Source organism: Hirundo rustica, chromosome 4, assembly GCF_015227805.2.
Source record: "Hirundo rustica isolate bHirRus1 chromosome 4, bHirRus1.pri.v3, whole genome shotgun sequence".
Classification (NCBI taxonomy): Eukaryota; Metazoa; Chordata; class Aves; order Passeriformes; family Hirundinidae; genus Hirundo; species Hirundo rustica.
Window position 1 is genome coordinate 59,611,305 of NC_053453.1, and position 20,366 is coordinate 59,631,670.

Here is a 20,366-nt window from a genome sequence, read left to right on the forward strand (position 1 = left end):
CTGATGTTTATACTTAATGCAAATCAATGATTGTCAATGTAATCTGCTACATGATCTCTTGAAGGAGATTTAGTCTAAAATACAGGCTTTGGGGGCCAGCAGAGATGATGGGTCATACTGAGCTGTGATTTGGTTTGGGTTATTTTAAGAGGGTAACTAAACTTAGGTGCATCATCTCACGATAAAAGGGCATTTTGGATGAACTCTCAACTAAATAGTGTTTAGAAATACAACCTAGTATATAATGAGCTCATAATAACCTCGTTTATAGTGTCTGTACTCACTAAGCTTTCAGGAAACTTGTCATTAAATGGTAAAATCCTGAGTCAATATATAGGAAAGTGGCTTGCGCATAAACGATCACAATTGTTTTCTTCAAACAGACAAGTCTTTCTGCTTTTCACTTGACACATGACTGTGGAATGCTGTTTGACATGACTTGGGTTTATTTATACATTGTGCTCGGGCTGCTGCTTGGTGGAGATTTTAAACGTGCTTCGTTTTCAATACACTTTGTTTTTGCTGTTTACTCGTGTATAGCGAACATTAGGACAAAAACCCATAAAAGCTCAGGCTCCTCACTGTCTCCTTACAGCAGCATGGCTGTTTCAAGGTTAAAGCCTGCAGCTCCCTCTGAAGCTGTTTTGGAAAGTCCTGCTGCCTGTTTACAGACTGTTCTCTTTGCAAGTCCCATGGAATAATGGAGTTCTCCAGACACTGGATGTGGGAGGATAAACCTGCTGACACAGGGACTGCTGCTGTTGGTTTCTTTGCTGGGCCTTAGTCACGTAAAATTGCTGGTGCCTTTTATGCTTTCTATGGGTGGGGTCAAAATTCAGGCATTAACACTTCTTTTTCCCACGATGCTGGAAAGCGCCACACCAGATTGTAGAAAACATCAAAGTGGTTGAATTTGTTCTAAAGCTGATCACCATCATAAACCTGTGCAGTGAGACAGTGAGGAACTAAATGGGGGAGACTGGCAGATGACTTATTTTTGTGAATTGTGGTAGGTTTTTTTAGTCTTTTCCAGAGGGGCTTGCCTTTAGTACAGAAGTACTTTTGTCCTTCCTTGTCCACCTCATTAAGGTGTCTAACTGAAGAACCTGAAGAGCAGAGGTGTTCTGCAGATGGTTTCAGAAAATATTCCTCCCAAGTAATTGTTATTCAGAGTTGGAAGAAGAACAGAATGGGAAGAAATGACTGCATGCCAGCAACAGAGTATCTTGAAGTGGAATTTTTTTTTTTTTTTTTTAACCCAGTTCATCCAGTTGCTCTTACTATATAATTAGCTGTTCATTTTAAGTATAAAAATACTACTTGGACTTATAAGAGCCATGGGAACTGTTTACTTTTTGATGAATATCTCAGCAAAGTAAGTCCTTGAGTGCATTTGGGAATGTGGAGCTGAGGACTGGAAGGAGCCATTTGGTCACTGGGGGGTTTTTGTGTGGGATTTCCCCACTGACACCCTCAGTCACAGGTAGCCTTATAACTTACCTGTCATTTAGATGCTCAGCAGGCTTTTCTTCTGGCATACTCACAGACTGTTATGGCTATGGGAAGCAAACTTTAAAGAGAACTTTAAACTCTGCTGAATGAATGATGAAAAGCCAGTGTTACGCTGTGCTCCAGAAACTGAACAAGAAAGATTGAACTCATTGCCAGCGTCATGAGATCCCTGTCAGTAGAAAACTTGAGCAGGCGCTTTGAGACAGGAATTCTACTATCAGGATGATGCTTTCTGGGCTCAAGCCAGTCTCCAGTGCTTCAGAAGAATGGTAACCCAGAGCAGCCAGATTTTGAACTGAGGGAAGAATAGCCTTCTAGTCCTGACAGAAGGCTAGCAGAAATGCTTTTTCAAGTAGAAGTGCTTTTCCAGCTGCTGATCTTTGGAGTAGCCTTCATGGCAGTTTTTATATCTGTAGACATTTTCTGGCTTGTGCCTTCTTCGGATTGTACTTTTTTGCTGTGGTTTTCCCACTACCACAGATGCACTTTACCTTCATGTGTAGGTGTAACTAACCTGTTACACTGTTAAACACTGTTGTAACTTGTCTGTTCCACTTCTACTTGTAGTAACACTTACCAAAAACCAAAACCAAATTCGTATTTACCTGCCCAGTTAGGTGTGGTTTCTATTTCTGATTATCTGTTTTAAATTTGTTAGCTGAGATTGAAACAAAGATTTATGCAAAAATTTTCAGCAAAGGCTCATGAACTGGGGATTGAGGCTGCAGAAGTCCTGAATTACAGACTTTTCTACAACCAAGGGTTTTGTTTTGAAGGCTTGAAGTAGTGTCATAGGTGGTGTGGTGTATTCCCTAGAGAGATGTCGAACATAGCTGCTGTTTGAGTAGTAGAGGGAAAACTAGCTCAAGAAATTGTAATAATACTTTAAAGAACAACTTCATTCTGTAATGAGTCATTCCTGCAGGGCAGGAGCTGAACTTCTCACCTGGAATTTTTCTTCATCGTATCTCCTTCTCATTATCAGCATCCTTTCTTTTCTCCTACACTGCTGTCCTATTTTCTACACAAGCTAATATTTATTTTTTTTATTCTCCTCCCTTTCTTAAGGAGGTCTCTGATGCTCAGGAAGATGAGTGAAAGCCTGAAGTGGCTTTTTTGTGATTCAAAATAGTTTTATGGCTTCCCATACAATGCTTGTAGCAGTTACATTGAGATTGAGTCATAGAGTAAATAATTCATGTTCATTTTACTTGTTCAGTGTGGTTGAGTATCGTTCAGCTCTCTAAAATATCGAAAGGCTTCATAGGTTATATAAGATTACCTGTTGCCTTGCTTTAAAGATCCTGTGCCACTTTTCTCTAGAGCTGAAACTGTTCTCAGGCAGCTCTATGTGTCAAGGCAGTTCCCAAGACTAATTTTGATGTCTGTTCTCTGCAGTAGCTCTTGTTCACGCCATTGCTTGGAGCCTTATGTTGCTGCTATGACTTGGCCACCCACTATAATGTAACTGGCAAGTGTTTCAGTCCCTTGGCTTGTCACGATTTCTGTGTGTAAGTCAGTTTCAGCTGTGGAAGCTGCTACAAACACTCTTAAAGATAGCTGCTATAAGCCGAAATAAATTCAAAGGCTCAGTGATGGAATTAGAACGTTGCCTGAGAACTGAAACACAACAGTTAAAATCTAACATGGTGAAATACTCACAGCTAGCAGTGTGAGCACTGTCTGCCCTCGGTGAAATCAGCAGTGCTGCACCCCTCTGTTGTCTGCTAGCATCCTGTTATTTTGGGGATATGCTCATTTTAAAATCTCTGTCTGGAACACTGGAGATGAAAAGCCTTGCCCACGAATTTTGCCCACTTGTTCTGCAAGCTGTGGCCTCGTTATGTCATAAGAGACTGAACATTTGTGTGTGTGTGTGTTTATAAAGCTGATTTGATTGATTTTAAAATATAGTCTTTCTAATCAATTGAAATAAACTTTCCAGATCTGTCACTGATTTTACTGGTCTTATTCCTGGTGTTTCCACATTTTGCCTGAAAATATTCCAAATATTCCAAAATTTTCCCACTGCTGAAAAATTCTGAAAACTGTAGAATGCTTTTTTAATTGCTGCTTAACACAGGAGCAAAACTTCAGTTGGCAGCTGAGGTTGTTTTTTTGTGTATGTGTGTCTTCCATGGAAGTGTGATATTCCCCTCAATCTGATACTAAACGTTTTCAGTGCAAAACAATGCCCAGGACACAGCCGTGATGAGAGAGAAAAGCCTCTGAATCCGATGTGATCTACTTACTGTTCTTTCATACTCTAGTCTGTTCATCATGTTTTAATGGATTAAGATTTTCTTTGCACCACATTAATCCTGCTTATCACAAAATCGGGTGGTGTTTTAGAATTTCCTTCCATAAGAAAGACAACAATGAAACCTGGCTGCATCTGTTTTACAGCTGGCATCTTCTCTGATTCCAGGTTTTTGAGTTCAGAGATAGCAGTAAAGGAACTGTGGGGGAAAGTCTATTGATTGCTTTTGTGTTGAAATAAATGATGAAAAGTCATTACTGTCTGGCTGATGAGGTCTGGTGTGTGGATGGCAATAATTTAAAGGAAATTACAGTTTCATTAGTGCGGATGTGGTCTCAGAGGCTATGTTTAACTATCAGCACAACTTCTCTGTATAAAAACAGTCACAGCTCTCTGATCCTTCACCCTTACTGTTCCAAAAGCTGAAATACACTTCCACATTCTCTTGAATCTACTGTCTATTTTTACCTTCCTTCTTTGAATCAAATTGGCGTGTTGAATTCCTTGTAATCACTTTTTTCTGGACAGTTGAGGCACACAAGACTGGATGGACTGGAAAACAATCAGCTCTATGTATTAATAGCAGTTAAGAAAAAAATCCTGAAAAGAAGGGCTCAATTTGCTGAGTGTTCTGTAAATACTAGATTATATTGGCCCTGACAGGACAAAGTAGGACTACAGCTGTAGATATATTTGAGGCTGAAAGAAAGAATTGTGAACAGACAGTGACATTTTTTGTCCCGAACCTGATTAGGTGAAAGATGTCTTTGCCCATGCAGGAGGGCTGGGCTAAATGCTCTCCATCCAAATCATTCTTCTGTGATTTGTGGGAACTGATGTGTTCTGGAGAAAGCTCATCTGATACTTTCTACAGTGTGACAGGGAGGATGGAGGAAGGTGAAAGGGGGAATGTCTTGTGCTTTCAGGTTTCTCTTTCTCAGAAGGCAGGGGGTCAGAGCTGAGGTGGAATAGGTTCAAAATGCCTGTACTGTCACATACTCTGTTTAAGAAATTCAGGGATTCAGGGAAAGACTAAACAAATTTATGGTGAATATGGCTTTCAGCTTCTGGTAAAATGCAGTTGCACAAGTGACATGGCTGATCTATAAACTGATGCTGTAAGTCATGGGGCTTCTGTGTTTGATGCCTTCTGCAGTTGATTACCCAAACATTTACTGCTGCTTCCTGTCAGATGAAGAATATTTGACTAGTTTTTCAATCTTTTTTTTCCCCAATCATATTTTGTGTAGTCTCATCTACCCCAGAAGTGTATTAATGCATGCCACTCTGCTGCTTGTTATGAACCTTCCATGCAGGTTTTATTAACTCAAACCAAGAATAATTTGTACTTTATTTTTAGTATCTAGCCCTGCCCTGATTTGATTTTTATATGGAAGTGAAATCACAGTCATTGCAATCTGATCTGCTTGTTTTGTGAATCTGTTGTTTGGATTTTCAATGTGGAAGGAATAATTTTAAAGTTACAAATTCAGTCTTTCACTCTACTGCTGAATCTAAGGACAGTTCCGTGTGGTGGTCTTCCTGGATTGGGTCATGGCCCTTTTTTGTGAGATGCATGTGTGCTTTGTGTGTTCGTGTGTGACCAAAAGCTACATTAACTGGAAAATGAGTCTGCTTCCCTAAATAATAACATGATTTTACAAGATACATATTTATCATTTGTACATATAGAAAGGAGATTTTAGAAATGAAAAAAAATTAAAATATATATTTTTAAATGGAATTGGCATATCAAACCCAGTTGATAGGCACACAGCCTTCGACCAGTTTTCATGTCTAAAACCAGAAATCCTTTAACAGTTTCTGATCTTTCTTTACTAAGGAAGATTAATTGACAAATGAACAACAGAATCCTTTTTTTTTTTTTTTTTCCCTCTTTTTTTTTTCCTTTTTTCAAGTATGGAAGGTACTTTAAGCTACAGAAACCCAGCTTTATATGATTATTGTAAAACACAGCGTTGCCATAGGAGAAATGGTCCTTTTATAAACAAATAGAATAGATATCACTCAATGATCTTTGATTTCGTTCTCTGATTTCATTGATTTGCAACCATTTCATTATTTATTTGGAGAGTTTTGTTGTTGCTTGTATTACTCTTACTCTCAGACTAAATTGCAGACACCAAGATGCTACAGTGACAAATACTGTGCAAACATAGGACAAGAAGTTCTTTTCCTCTAAGAGATTTTATTGTGTGTTCTTTGAGCGCAACCACAGGCTTTCCCTTTGGGACACAAAATACAGCTGAGCTGGAAGGAAAGAAAAATAGGATGGAAAAATACTGCTATTTACTTTCTAATTATGACATGGTAATCGTTCATGACAACTACCTTGAAATTGCTTTTCTTGCAATGTGATGAAGTCACAATCTCCTTGCATGTGAATCAGGAGAGAAGAGTGATAGATGTTCCTGATTTTCAGAATTTGGAGGGGAAAATGTCCTTTCAACAAATGTGTTTCTGTTGGCCTGCAGATCCAGCATCCTTCAGTGTTTCTCACCTTGTTGAGGGTTAGCTGTCCGTATTTTTAAAGATATTGTTGCTTTTCCTTGTTGCAGCAGTCCTGAATACCCCTTCCTGAAGATCCTCCTTGCCCAGCCCACTTTTGTGTGGACTTGGCCTCCTCCTTTTCCTGGTGACCACTGATTTCTGTTGGTCACTTCCTTAATATAAAATTTCCCCCATCCTTTTATCCATTATATTCCTGCAAATCTTGAGTTGCGATATAGCTGTTCCTTCCTTACATGCCATTGGGGCAAAGATTGAAGGGTGTACTTTAATAAGACAGCAGTTTTAAATAAGTTGTGTGCTTTGGGGTTTTTTAATATATTTTGTTTAAGCCATCCAGGCTTCTGCACAAAATCACTTGTTACTGATTTTAGCCTATCCCATGAGTCACAAGAAGGACAGCATGCGGAAGGTCTGACAGAAGCGAGGGTCACTTTGGGACACGGCAGTGTGGTGTCCAGTACCCGATCCCGTTTCCCTAAGAATAGCTGGGAGCCAGGTCAAACTCCTCTGCAGACTACTGCCCAGCTCACGAGAGGGGCTTTTAACAGCACCTCAGGAACTCCCTGGGGATGAGGACAAAGCATGCTTTTGTTTCTGCCCATGCCCCAAATGCTGTGATGTTGAAGTACTGGGGTGTAATGGAGAGGAGAAAGGGGAGATTAGTGTGCCTTATGGGAGCCCTGGGAAAGGGGCCTTCCTCTCCTGGACTCACTGAGATGTCTATACATCTCTCACATGGAAAAAGAAAGTTGGGGGTGTTTCCACATTGAAATTCAGAAGTTCTCCTTTGGAATTCTGTGTCAGGGTGCGGGTGGGTTACTGATCCTTTGGCTGGGACAAAAAATCCCTCTCTGTCACTGGCTTACACAAACTGTGCATCACATTCTGATGCATGACCTGCAGCAAACTTCTCCAAACACTTTGTGCCTGAAGTGAGTCTTCAGGAAGGAGGAGACAAGAAGACAGCCACACTGAGTGCTGGACTGTGATTCACTGTCACATGAGCCCATTTGGTTTTGGGGGCTGTGTGTCACAGTGGCACACTGCTCATGTAGCTCTTTAATACTTAGCTCAGCTTTCCAGGTTTCACCGTACTCATGTGACTTCCTTCTCAACTTCATCACATTAAGAATATTCAAATGAGTTATGTACACAGTTTGAGTCCCCTTGTCTGCAAAATGGGGAAAGTACCGACAGAAAGCTGGTACTGCTTAGTCTGAGAAGTGCTTGGAGGTGGGAAAAAAAAAGTAAGTGCCAAAAAAAAAAAGCGTGAGATGTTTGTGAAAATTTTTAATAATTGGAGTGAGAAAGTCATATATGAGCCAATAATTTTGATTTAGGTAACATAGTTTCATAGAAGTAGTCTGCTGTGCAAGGACTAAAAGCATACTGTGTTTAGTCTGTGTAGTTATTCTGGTTATACTAAATGATGGCAACTTCTTATCTCAGTAGTATGACTGTTTTGACACATTAATGTTTGTTTCATTTAACTATTTGTTCTCCATGCCTCTTCATCTTTTAGAGAAAATTACTAAAACTAACCTTAATTTTTAATTAACTTTTCTTTAAAGTTCATAGGCATGTTTTGGTGACAGGGAAGTCATAGCTGCACCTCTTGTTGATGAGTTTTCAGCTAATACTTGCATAGTGCAATTTGCACGTTTCTGCTTTTAGAGAAAGCAAAGTTGGGTGTAGAACACTTGGAAAACCAGGGTAATAGGTTAATGAGATATTCCCCTTCTAGCAGATTAATCTCTTCCAAATCCCCTTATCTGTTAGCTAATCAAATAGACATGAAACAATTAATGTATCACTTTCTTTAAAAATAGGAATTAAATATGTGTTTAAAAAATGCGCAGCGGAGACTTTTTTATACGTGTTCAAATGTTGCTACTTCTGGAAGTGAAATGGGATCCCCAGTTTCCTTCATGTGTGTAAAATTCCCTCTTTCTGAGTGATAGCAGAGCCGCAGCGACTCTCCTCTCTGGCCCCCCCTTTTCCTTGTGTGACCCCTTCACTTCTCTGTGCTTGCAGTGGTCAGTAGCAATTTATGTAGTTGCTTATCTAAAACAAGTGCTTCTTAAATTCTCTGTAACCATTTCTCTTATAGTTCTAACCTACAGCATTTTTTTGTGTTAATGTTGAAAGCCATACTGCTGATCCCATCTGAATTTAAAATCTGGCATGTACTTGTATGACAGGCATTATCAGTGGTATTCCTGGGCTGGGAAGAGTAGACCTGGCTGAAGAAAGGCTGGCAAAGGCCTCACTCACTGGCAGGTGGACAAATCAGACTCCTGGGGAAAGTGGTTTGTTCGAAATATGGGAAACTGAGCAGAAAATTTATCTTCTCAACAAAGGCTTTGCTGAAGAAATAGGTGCCCTGTTATAAAGGCACTTCATGCGCAAGCCCAAGCAACAGGGGCAAGCCTTGGACTCCTGGAGGTGAACTTCCAAAATACAAATATAACTTATACATTGGAGTTCTCTTGGTCTGATTATGAAACTCAGCTAATGCTATTTTTTATTTTAATGGTGCATTGATGACCTGGGTGAATAAAATTTGTATGTGTCTTTAAGGAGCCTGGGATTACTTGCTAGGAGTATCAAGAATGAGGAAATGCAACTTCCTAGCTCAGCAGTTGAAAAATAAATGCTCAAAACAGAAAGAAAACTTGTAAATCTTGGCCAAGGTGATAAAAATGTGTTCCATTTAGGTTTCAAATCAATATGTGTGGAGCTTGCATCTGCTCATCTCAAGATGAAAAAGGCACCAAAGTGTCGAAATAACTGGAGGGAAGCTGTTTTTTTGCTGTTTTTGGCAATATCCCTCTGCCGTCCAACATCTGTAATAGAAAGGAAACAACTAGCTGCCCGTTCCAGAGGGCTGTGCCCTCAGTGACAAGCAGATTCTCATGGATTGTTTTGCAAGAGTGTTCCCAGTAACCCTCGGAGCTCACCCCTCCAAGCAGATCTGCAGTGTTGTGAGTGGGGAGATTATCAGTGGCTGGAGACGGAAGGGGCTGCAGGGAGCTGTGGTTTGCACCGGTGCAGAGGTTGAAAGTGACCTCAGCTGGCTGCTGGATTCTGATTCATATTATCAGAATTGGCAGGGCTGGATTTAAATCCCAGGTTTTTCCTCCTGCTGAGATGAATGTGCGCCAGCTGGGGATCACATGGCGTGGGAGCTCTGAACAATAAAAGAAAGTTACTCGGGGTAACTTCCCTTTCTAGTTAATGCTTTTGCTTTTTGAAACTGTGTATTTCCTCTGTTCATAATTCACTCTAATATCTCTGTATTGTGCCCTAGAGCACGATACTTAGTCTTTTAAAATTTGATTTTAAATTATTCTAATCAATTTTAATCTATGCCAAATAAACAAATGTTTTCATAACAATTCTTTTTAAAGTAGATTTTTCTGGTCAGTGGTCTGTATGTTCTATGACATCCTTTATGTCCTATGTAGTTAATTCTAGGCATATATTTAAAGAGAGGTTAGGAAATGAAGAAGATGATTTGAAATGAGCACCATGCAATATAAAGGGAGAAAAATGTACTAACTTGTCCTTTAACCTTGTTGCTGCTTTAATTGCAAACAGCAACCCAATTAACAGTGACAAAACTTTCATAGTGGGTGAGTATTAGACAAAACAACTTACAGTAGTCCCTCCTCCTCCTCCTCCTCCTCTCTCCAGCAGTTTGCACGTTACATAAGCTGATTTCTTTGTTTTTCCTCTTTCCCCGTGGACGGAGTTCACTCTTTTCTCTGAGCAGACTGGTTTGCGCTGCTTACTCTTCTCCTCTCGGCACAGGCTTGCCCTCCGAGAGGAGGAGCATCGTGTGACTGAGAGAGCCAGCATGTGAACTGTCAGCACATACCCAGCATCTGGGGAGAAGCCCTTTCTGGCAACTTGTGGGGCTTGTAAGTGGGATAAATGTGACCCTCTCGTAGGGTTATCACCATTGCAAAATCAGTTCCTCGTGCGGTGGATTACGTTTGCAAACAATGTCTTCCGAACGAGGTAAGGCTGGCCGGGATGCTTCTGGTAAACTTTCATCTCTTCAAGACTCGGGGCGTGTTTGTGTCCAGAGACACCAAGAGTTAAACTTTCTAGTCTGAGGCAAATAAACCGGTGAACATCAGCTGCCTTGTGATGCAATACAGCTGGAATGCTCTGGTGGCTTTTTCCTCCTATTCGCAGTAAATGAGCTTGAAGTCTCCTGAACTGATTGCCCGATGCATCTGCCGCACCAACAACCCCGCTGCTTTGGGCTTGTTTTGCTGCTGCTTTCACCAGCTCGGGGACTTTCTTAAAAGCAAATCAGTTTTTTGATGTTTATAAGTGGTTTCAGTTCCTGGCTCGTTTGCCAGTTTCACTGAGGTCTCTGTTCATAGCTGTAAAGTTTCTATAGGACATATCTATGAGAAAGCATTGCCTCTAAGATTTATATCCTGCATAAGATTTATATCCTTGCTTTAGGAAGTAGGTGTACACTTGTGACTTATACCCAAATTTTCACATATAATGCTGCAATAATCCATTTAGTTGATGCTTATGCTACACTTAATGTACAGAATTAGCTTCCAGAATTAAAAAAAAAAAAAAAAATCTTTTATTGCACCTGTTGAAAGGTTTGGATTTTTTTTTTCCATTGTATGCTTGTAAATGAATTTTAAAGAATACTGTTGACAATACTGCTTTAATTCTGAGTGCATTTTTCAGTTCTGAGAAAAATTCAGGTTGGGGCAAGTTCAATCAAAAGGCATACCCAACCCTAACACTTAATATAAACCAGCAAATACTCTGAATTAGGTTTTTCACAGAGAGATGAGTGAAGCTGATCTGTGGAAGGTTTGGGTTTAGAATGCCAATCTCCCTCTCTGGAAAGCCTTCTGAGATTAAAGAGAGGGAAAGAAGTTACCAGCAGAGTGAGTTTGAGATTTGCTAGGGAAGCTTGGAGTAGATGTGTGCAAACAGTTCTACCCAGTTGTGGGCATCTGCTTTTTTAGGAGGCTATAAAGAATACTTGCTTAAAAAAAAATTTATTCTCTCCTTATCTGCTTTTTAAGCAAGTTTGAAACTCCCCTTTTCCCTCTAACTTTTAATAATCAATGAAAAGGATGGGAATCACACCTTCCCTCCCACTTCTTAAATACCATTTTGTTGTATCCTGAGAAGAATTTACATGTGGATGTAGGAAGCTTTCTTTCTCTGATCTGTCTCTTAAGAGCTGTTTTCTAGGATTTGTAATGTGTATCCTTTTCCTGTAAATGTGATGGGAACCCTTATGGATTTTTCAGGAAGGATAATGTGGTGTCATAACCACTATTTCCTCTTTCCCTTTGGCTTACTTTCAGTCTGCAAAGGCCTAGGACCACAGAATTCTTACATGTAACAGTGGCAGTTTGAATGTCAGAGTGTGAGGCTGTGATATTTAATTTTTTATATTAACTATGTGATGCAAAAATAAATCCGTACATGCTTTAAGGTGACATAAATTATTCCAGCAGGTGTAGGAGACCTGTGGATATAGACAGCTCACAGAGAAAGGGTGACAGCAGGTAGGTCCAGTCTGTGTGCAGTTTAAACCTAGTGGACAGATATCCCTGGATGCCCCTAAAGAGTCTCAGAGAAGCAGCGAGTGTCTTGCTGAAGCATTGCCTGCCTCCAGTCTGAAACACAAAGAAATCCTTCAGTGATGACTGCTGGGACTGGGTGAGAGGGCAAAAGGAGGGACAGAGCCTACAGGATGTATAAATTCACATAGCACTTCATTCATTGTTAACACCATGGGCAGTTGAGTGTCTCCAGGTACCCAAGCAAAGCTGCTTTTCCAAGCACTAAAGCCCACAACAAATATGTAGAATGTACCTGTCCTGCAACCTTGATGTTTTTGAAGACTTGAACTTTATAGATTTATATTCTTGTAGTAGTATTATTCACTATAAGGGGAAAAAAACCTGATTTCAAGCAATGCTTTTCCAAGGGTCATTGATACCATGACTCAGAAGTCAACAGGGACTTCAGTGTCTTCATTAGTGCCACCATTATGCTTTCATTGTGCCTGCAGCACTGAGTCTTGTTAGTCTTACATGATGGGTGCTATATGAACAGAAAATGTCTGTTGGTTTACACCAATGCTTGTAAATCCAGTGTATTTGTTGCGTCTTTACTAAAAATTCAGAGTATTTATGCAATTCTCCTCTATCTCTCCCCTTCTGCTCTGGCTTCATAATTACTATAAAGCAGGATTAAATTTTTTAGTGTTAAGAGTTTGGAACTTTAGTGCCCATGTATTTCTTAGTTTGACAGGCCATGTTTGACCTTGAGAAGGACAGGTAGTTAGGAAACACGTTCTTTCCTTTACATTGCTGTAAAATATTTAACGCATTATGTTTGCTCTTGCTTGCCTGTGAAAAAACCCTTGCAGTTCTGACCCATCACTACAAAAAATGAAACAAAAAGAAGGGGAGGCAACAGCTGGTTTGCATCATGTGAGGTGGACAGGGATTGGAATATTGCCTAACCTTGTATTAGAAAAGAAATTGAATGCTTAACCTCAAACAAATGTTATTTTTATGAATAATTTTGTAGACTTTATTTACTCTCTGTTTTGGAAAACATTTTTCCCCACCATGCAAGCCATCCTCTTTTTTTAGTGACTGTTACAATGCTCCTTCTTCTGATGCCGAGGGCTGAGGCTGTAAGGAGAACACTGAATATTACATGGGAGTCAGCAGCGTTCCGTTGGGCTGCGGTTTTGCGAGCAGCTCCAGCGATCCAGTGGGCAGTTACTGCCAGGAGGCTGCCAGGTCCCTCCCTGGGGCTCATCCACCAGCCAGTCCTGCTCGCTCCCGCCGTACAAAACCCTGGTGGCAGAACCCGTGTCTGCTCACCTGGGAGCTGTGTGGGGTTACACTGACCTGGAGAGAAACCAGAGCCCTAGAGCTGGTAAGAAGCGAGCAGTGGGAATTACAGGGATGTGCAGGGATGGAAAGGATGGAACTTCTCATCTTGGTGGGGGCTGTCTCACTCTGGGGTAGCTCCAGTATGGGTGGGAACAGCCTTATTTTGGTCTGTCCTGGGGCCTTCAAACATTTGCATTTTGAAATGTTTGTGAAGTGAAAGGTTGCACATCCTTGAGGTGTGTTGGACAAAATTTTAGCCATTTCAAAATTATTTCTCTTCTTGAAGTCTAGTTGGGTTTAATGTATTTTTACATTACATTACTTTTTTTTGGTAGCATTTCCTATCCATTTGCACACCGAATGATAAATATTCATAGCAATATTAAGCTTTTTGGAACAGTATGATAAATTTTCAAGTTTGCATAGAAACAAGATATTTGAATTGTTCAGCTTGATAAGTTTTAAGAAATGACATTCAAAATTCATCATACAGTTGCTGTTTTTCTTTTTAAAAAACAACAACAACAACAACAAAACAGTAGCTTTTAAATGGAGGTTCTAGAAAAGAGATGAGAGAGAACTAAACAATAGGGTACTTTTGAATTTTAATCTCTCAGCCTGTTCAGAGCATGAAATGTAAAGCTGATTCAATCTGTATAATGTATAATGTTCAGGAGGCAAATGCATTTATGTGCAAGTCTGTTAACCTGGAGAGAATACTGTGGACAGCACAAAGAGCGGTCATCTCTGGCAATTAAGGCTAAGGGATTTTTTTCCCCATTTGGATTTCAGGCAACTTGTATTTGGCTTCCTTACATAAGGATGATTATGAACCAGCGGGTTAATGTGAAATGGTGATTGGTTTCTTGTTCCTTACGGAAAAGAGGCGATGTAAAAGCTGGCACAGTTGTGGTAGGCTTTAAAGAGTCTGGACAAGGAACGTCTTTCCTGAATGATTTCACAGGAAGGCTTTAAATGCACTTAAACGAGGCTTTTTGTGGCTATTCTTCACTTTTTTTCCCTCAACCAGGTCAAAAGCAGGAAGCACTTGAATTCTTGTGCAGTGTCCAGCTTCGGGTTCTTTATGTTTCTGGTTGGGTGCAGCGAGCGCTCCCAGGGAGCAGCCCGTGGCGCGGTGTTTGGTGGCCGATGGTGGCCGATGGCCCGGCAGGGAGGCTGCAGTGCCTGGGGAAGGGGCAGCGACCATGGAGCTGCCATGGGGCCGCACAGCTGGGGCCGCTCCCGAGGGGCGGGAGGGCTCCTCTGCATCCCCGCCTTCCTCTTTATCATAAAGTTCATGAGTTTACATTCACTCATGACCTTTCGTGTAACAGGAAGCAGCGCCTGGTAGCCTGTTGTAAAGCTATTGTGCGGTTAATACCCTGCTGCCTGTTCTGTAATTAAGGCATGTTTCAGGCCCATCCGTTTTTAGATAATGTTTGGTTTTATTATTTTTTTTCCCCTTTCTGTCCCTACTGTTTTCTCCAACCCCACTGAGATATGATTCAATAAAATCAGCATTACCTAGTGGCTACTTGCTTCTGGAAAGTGAATCTTGTCTTCCTTTCCCTATCAGTAAATTTTCATCTTTGCCCAGGCTCCGGTGCATCTAAGGTGAATGAATGCATGGAACTGGCTGCTTTATTTTTTTGGTGGGGTTACATTTCTGATGGCTTAACTTTCCCATACCACATCCTAAGGCTAGATGGGTGCCAACACTGGCGCACAGAAAGTGGTGCGAGCGGGCAGCCAGGAGGAGGGAGGGGAGTGGGTGGAACAACTTGTGTTCGTGACAGCTGGCTGCTGGATGAGCTCTGGGTTGTCAGATGCTGGCAGGACACATGGACTGCCTCAGCAGCTGGATCAGGGGAACAGTTTCCATCTATCAGTGATAATTTTATTGACTTGTATTGAGTAATTGACTTCTTTCTGGATCTTTGGCTGTTCTGCATTTTGGATATACTATATTACCCATTTATTTCTTTAAATTACTTGAGTGTGCATGTATTTTACAACTTCTGCTCAGATCTTCTGAAATAATAAATCAGCTACAGTTTCAAACTTCTGTAATTAGATACTTTATTTTTTTCCCCTTTGGGTATGTGGGGGCTTTTTGCTTTGGGTTGTTTAGCATCCTGTTTCTAAAAATGCTTTCTTTTAGTCCTTTTATCTACAGAAATAGCTGATTTCATGTGTCAAAGCATATGGATAGTTTCCAAAACAGCTCTGAGTTGAGATGAAATAACTGCAGAGATAACTGGGCAGAGAACAAGACGAAGTGTCAGTGACTTGTTAGAGAAGTTCAGCAGCAATGAATACTGAGCAAAATGATAAAATTTGTAGTTAGCTCAAATTTCTCTAAGCACAGTGTCATTTTATAATGGCTTATGAATTATACAAGGGGAGGTCTTTCTGTCATTGTCTGAGTAATCCCTGCACTTCCCTGGTAAGTATATGTGAATGAATCCTCTTGAATTTTTCCAGTGATTTGTATGAGAATAGTCAGCTGCATTTTTCCTTCAGTTGACCTCAGTGTTGCAGGTGCTTTCCTTAATATGAAGTTAAATTGGGCTGCCCAACATGGTGTCATGCTGTTTATCTGATATATGATAAAAGAAGAAAATAAGTAATCTTAAAATGCGACAAATAAAGTGAAAGAAACACCAGTCTCAGTGCATCAACCCTTGCCCAGACAAGTGATACTTTTTAGATCAGTAAATCTGTTTTTACAAATGGGATGTCTTGTTTAGTAAATAGGAGCTTGGGGCACTTAGTAAATGATGATTTTCATCTGTGCAGAACATGTTGGTGACAATTAAAAACTTAGTGAAAATTATCATTGTTGCATAAAATAATAGTTGGCGGGACATTGCTCACTTCATGCAGCTCTGCAGGGAAAACTAAAATGAAAAAATAACTTTGGGAAAATGCGGAGGAGGTGTATCCTGTCAATATTTTCTTGTGGTAGGGTTCGTAATCAAAATTACTATTAATGCAGTAGGAACACAAGAAAGCCACACAAAACTAGTTCAAGCCCTTCCTTCATCAAACATGAAGGAAGCTGTAAAGACAGCATGGGATAGGGAGGGGAGGAAGGGTCCCCAGGTACAGAACTCCCCAGTGCTCCCATTACCACAGGGGGGAAGAGGTTGACAGATGTAGTCAGGGCACTGCTACCACTTTGTGAAATGCAGTCATGTGAGAAGCAGCTCTCGAGCTGAAAGTTGCCATCATGAGTTATGGCACTGGCAAAAGGCCGTGCTGACAAGGAGGGAGGAATTACCTGAAGTTACCTGGTGCAGAAATGAGACAGTAACAGCAGGACAGGTGACTTGGGCTCCAGGGTCAACTTGCCCTGCCTATTCCTGGAGTGACAGAGCTGATGGTTCTCATTGTACCCATTTTCTTTCTTGGTGTTTCTTGTTTTGGATCCTGTAATTCTTAGCGACATCAAGTTCATGGTACACGGCTCTAGGGTCAGGAACTGTACTCATTGTAAGTCTTGTAGTTGTAATAAAAGCAAAGAAAAAATATTGTCTGAATCTGCTGAAAGCTTTTGACATTTCATGAAACACAAGCCACGAAAAGTCTCTACAAGTAAAGGAATAATATTGCATATTTTATCTCTGAACATGTATTATCAAGCACAAAGCCTAAAGACTAAAGTGAAAACAAGGCTTCGATGGCACATATTGTAACTAAGTTGTGGAAGAGGAGTATTTTATTCCTGTAAACTGAACTTGCACTCAGAGCTCTCCCTTCAGTCTTGTCTTTCTGGAGATGTGCTTTGAACATTTATTTTCTCTGTGTATTTAAGAAATCTCCATTATAAATTAAATAGCTGATGAACTATTCCACCATCAGCAAACCCATCATTGCAGTGTGTACGAGAGTAGGTGAGTAATAAAAGCCTTAGTGAAGAAATAGTGTGGTTTGGCAGAGGACCTCAGTCGTAATCTTCTACTTTCAAACTACAATCATTTGAAGTTCTGTACAATGCTTTTTGTTGTATTGGAACAGCATCAGCAGTGCATGTCATATTATTCTGCGAATCTGAAATTGAAAGAGATGTTGAATGATAATCCCTTTAGTTGTTGACTCATTTTAATAAGTCACCGCAGAGGCGCAGGTTTGCCTGCAAGGAAACAACTATCAGAGCCAAAAGAACAAAGATCACAGCCAGACAGGACAACAGAGTGAAGCACACTGAGTCTGCCTCCTGTAGCCAGCATTGGCAGGACATTTGTAGTGACTGTGGAATTCACCACGCAGTTCCCTGCTTCGTGTGATTCACTGTATGCTGAGACTGACATCAGGGGGTTACTGATAAATCTTATTTAGTTAATATTTTGGTGCTTCCTGTTAAAGCTTGGACTTCATGATCTTGAATTTGTTGCCTTAAATACGTGTACTACTTAAAAGTGGTGGCATCCATAACAACTCTTGTCTTTTTAGTAGAAATTACTAAAAGCTCCATTTCAGTCTAGAAATGAAAGTCATGCATCAGAAAGATGCATGATTTCTTCCAACCAAAACAACTGTAGTGCTTGGCAAAACATGGCAAAAGAAGCATGGAATGCTCAAGTCTCCTAAATACCTGCTAATCAAACCAATGCAGCAATGTCTCATCTTAGACCAAGGAAATATGGGAACATTTGGTATTGGGTTCTGTCACTGATGTTCTGCATAACCCGCCTCAGTTTATTAAAAATGAAACTATTTCAAAAGTTGTTTCTTCTCTTAGAATAATTTGGGTATTGTGCACAGTTAAACTTGCTGAAGTTTCTTTCAGTATTCCTTCTGTATTGCTGCTCTGTTTGTTGCTAGTGGTTCACACACTGTTGTGCATACCACAGTCTGGAAACCTTTGCTCTCTGTTACTAAGAAAGGTACCATATCTACCAAGAAGTTAAATATTTTCTGTTCTTGGCAAGTATCATGTAGCAAGTGTTTGGCCTGACAGTTTGAAATTCAGTAATGTTTCCTGTTTAACTTCACCATCCCATGTTGTGAGTGCATTCACAGTGGTCATTGAACTAAAAGTGCAGTATTTATATACTTTTTGCAATCTATATCTACCATATTCACTTGAAGATTTATTTACTATATGCAGAAAATGCTATGAAAGGCAGGCAGTATTGTTTTTGTAGTTCTATTAATGTTTGTATGCAGTGAAAAATAATAGTTTTATGTGGTTTACATATTTTTTACTCCCAGAAAATGGTTTACCTTCTTCTGTCGAACTTAGAATATTTTTGCCTGTATCTGGGGAATAGCTCCGCAGGAAAAAAACCCTACATTTTTGCATTTTGTCAGCATACATAACTGAATTAATCCTTTAATAGAACCTGATCTGTCCCCTATACTTTGCCAAGATTCCATTTTTCAAAGACAATTCTAAACTGTCTGTTATTTGCTATTTATTTTTCTGGCCAGCACCTTTTTACAGAAAGAAAATGAATTTATTTGGTGAGACAGCCCTCCTGACTTCAGCAAAGCTATTCTTTTTTTCTCTTTTTGCAGTGTTTTGTTATCAGCTATTTACAGTATTTTAGCAGTGACTCACCACAGTAAAGGCTGGCCTGATGTTAAACTTTTAAACTCATCTGCACAAAACAGAATATCAGCATGGAGTTTCTGCACTATTCTGCAGCTGAAAACATTCACAATTCTATCACCACTGCAGTGGGAGAGACGAGGATGTATCAAAGCACAACTGTGTCATTAACTTGGAATGACAGCTTTTAATAGAAATTGTAGGAAGGAAGATTTTATTTTTTTTTTAATGAGAGAAATGTTAACTTCCAGACTTCCTACCCTCTTCCTTCACACCCCTAATTCTCAGATAATTTGCTTAGCCCAGTTACTGACATTGGATATGTTTCAGCAGTATAAGCCTCTTAGGAGCATGTCAATTCCCCTCACAGAAAGGATAAATCTGTGAAGGGGAGGTACCAGGTTACTTGAGGCAGGTTTCAGGGCAGGTTTGGACACAACTGAGTGCAAAGTCTATGACCTCATGTACTGGATGTCTGGCTCAGGCCTCAACGTGTGGTGTTGTAACTGAGAAGCCGCTTTCTGCTTTCTTCTTTGTGATCAGGAAGCTGCTGCTCACTCTTGCTCTGTCCTTGCCACAGTTCCTGCCGTGTTTGGTGAGTAAGTGGATGGGTTGGAGCAGTCTCTGGCAGTGTCAGTGTTACTTGGCACTCCTCTGAGCTGCTCAGGAGAGTGTCTGGTTTGGCTGCTGTGCCAGAGGCAGTGCCTCGGCAGGGTTTATTTGCTGAACCCCCACTTCTGAACAGGGCTGGGTAGGAAGTGTGAAGTTTTGCACTGATGTCACATCCAGCAGTAGAACAGCAAGACCACAGCCACTGGGGTAGGTGCTCTTGGGACTTAACACATGGGGCATGCATAACCATATAATTTAAGAGAAGTAATTTTGATCCTTTAATTTTGCCTCTTGTCACAAGAGGCTGATGTTTTCCTCAAAGATTTTGTTCACATCCAGAAACACTGCATTTCTTTCATTCAGAATGCATGAACAAGGGTGGGACCACAGTGGCAGTAAAAATGAGACAGTGCTGCAGCAGTAGAAATCACTTCATGCTTATAAGTGCGAATGAAAATAAATGCAACAGAAGAGGGAATAGTGTTGAGATTGGCTTATGGAACTGCTGATGGAGGACCTATCAAATACTAAGACATTAGTGTAATCTTTGTTAATACAAATAAGCCATTTTTAAATCTTACTGGCATTTCAAGCTGGCTGATTGTTTAAATGTTCATGGATCCAAGTTATTTCTAATTAAAATGCCCTGAAAAATTAAATAATGCATCACCTGGCTTCAAACATACTTGCAGATGCAAGCGTGTTTGCAGTCATTCTAGCTTCTCATTTCCTTGCAGATGATAAGCAAAGTAATTAAGCGCTTATCAAATTTGCCCTGGTTTTCATTTCTCTTTTCTATTAGTTATTATTACCTCTTTCTCCCTTACGTTTCTTAAATCTTTCCTCACCTTTCTCTTCTCTTCAGTGTATTTAATTATTCCTGATTATAAGAGGGGGGTATTAACCCTGTACCAGTCAACACAATAAGTGCCTGGTAGTATTTTGTTGTGTAAGGTTTTTCTGACTTCAGGTAAAATTTCTC

General features: G+C 40.3%; 1 protein-coding gene across 6 annotated transcripts in view; it reads left to right on the forward strand.

Moving 5' to 3' along the window:
* LOC120752454 (protein bicaudal D homolog 1) overlaps window positions 1–20,366 on the forward strand; it is a 282,990-nt gene that overhangs the window by 216,542 nt on the left and 46,082 nt on the right. The window contains exon 1 of one of the 6 annotated variants that reach the window (XM_040063512.2): window positions 10,062–10,327. The exons of 4 other annotated variants lie outside the window; for them this stretch is intronic. In XM_040063512.2, the coding sequence (XP_039919446.1) occupies window positions 10,312–10,327 (16 nt within the window). In that variant the 5' untranslated portion in view covers window positions 10,062–10,311. Of the gene's footprint in view, window positions 1–10,061; window positions 10,328–13,223; window positions 13,259–20,366 lie in introns of those variants that run through there. One more of the 6 variants, XM_040063518.2, reaches the window with a different exon arrangement.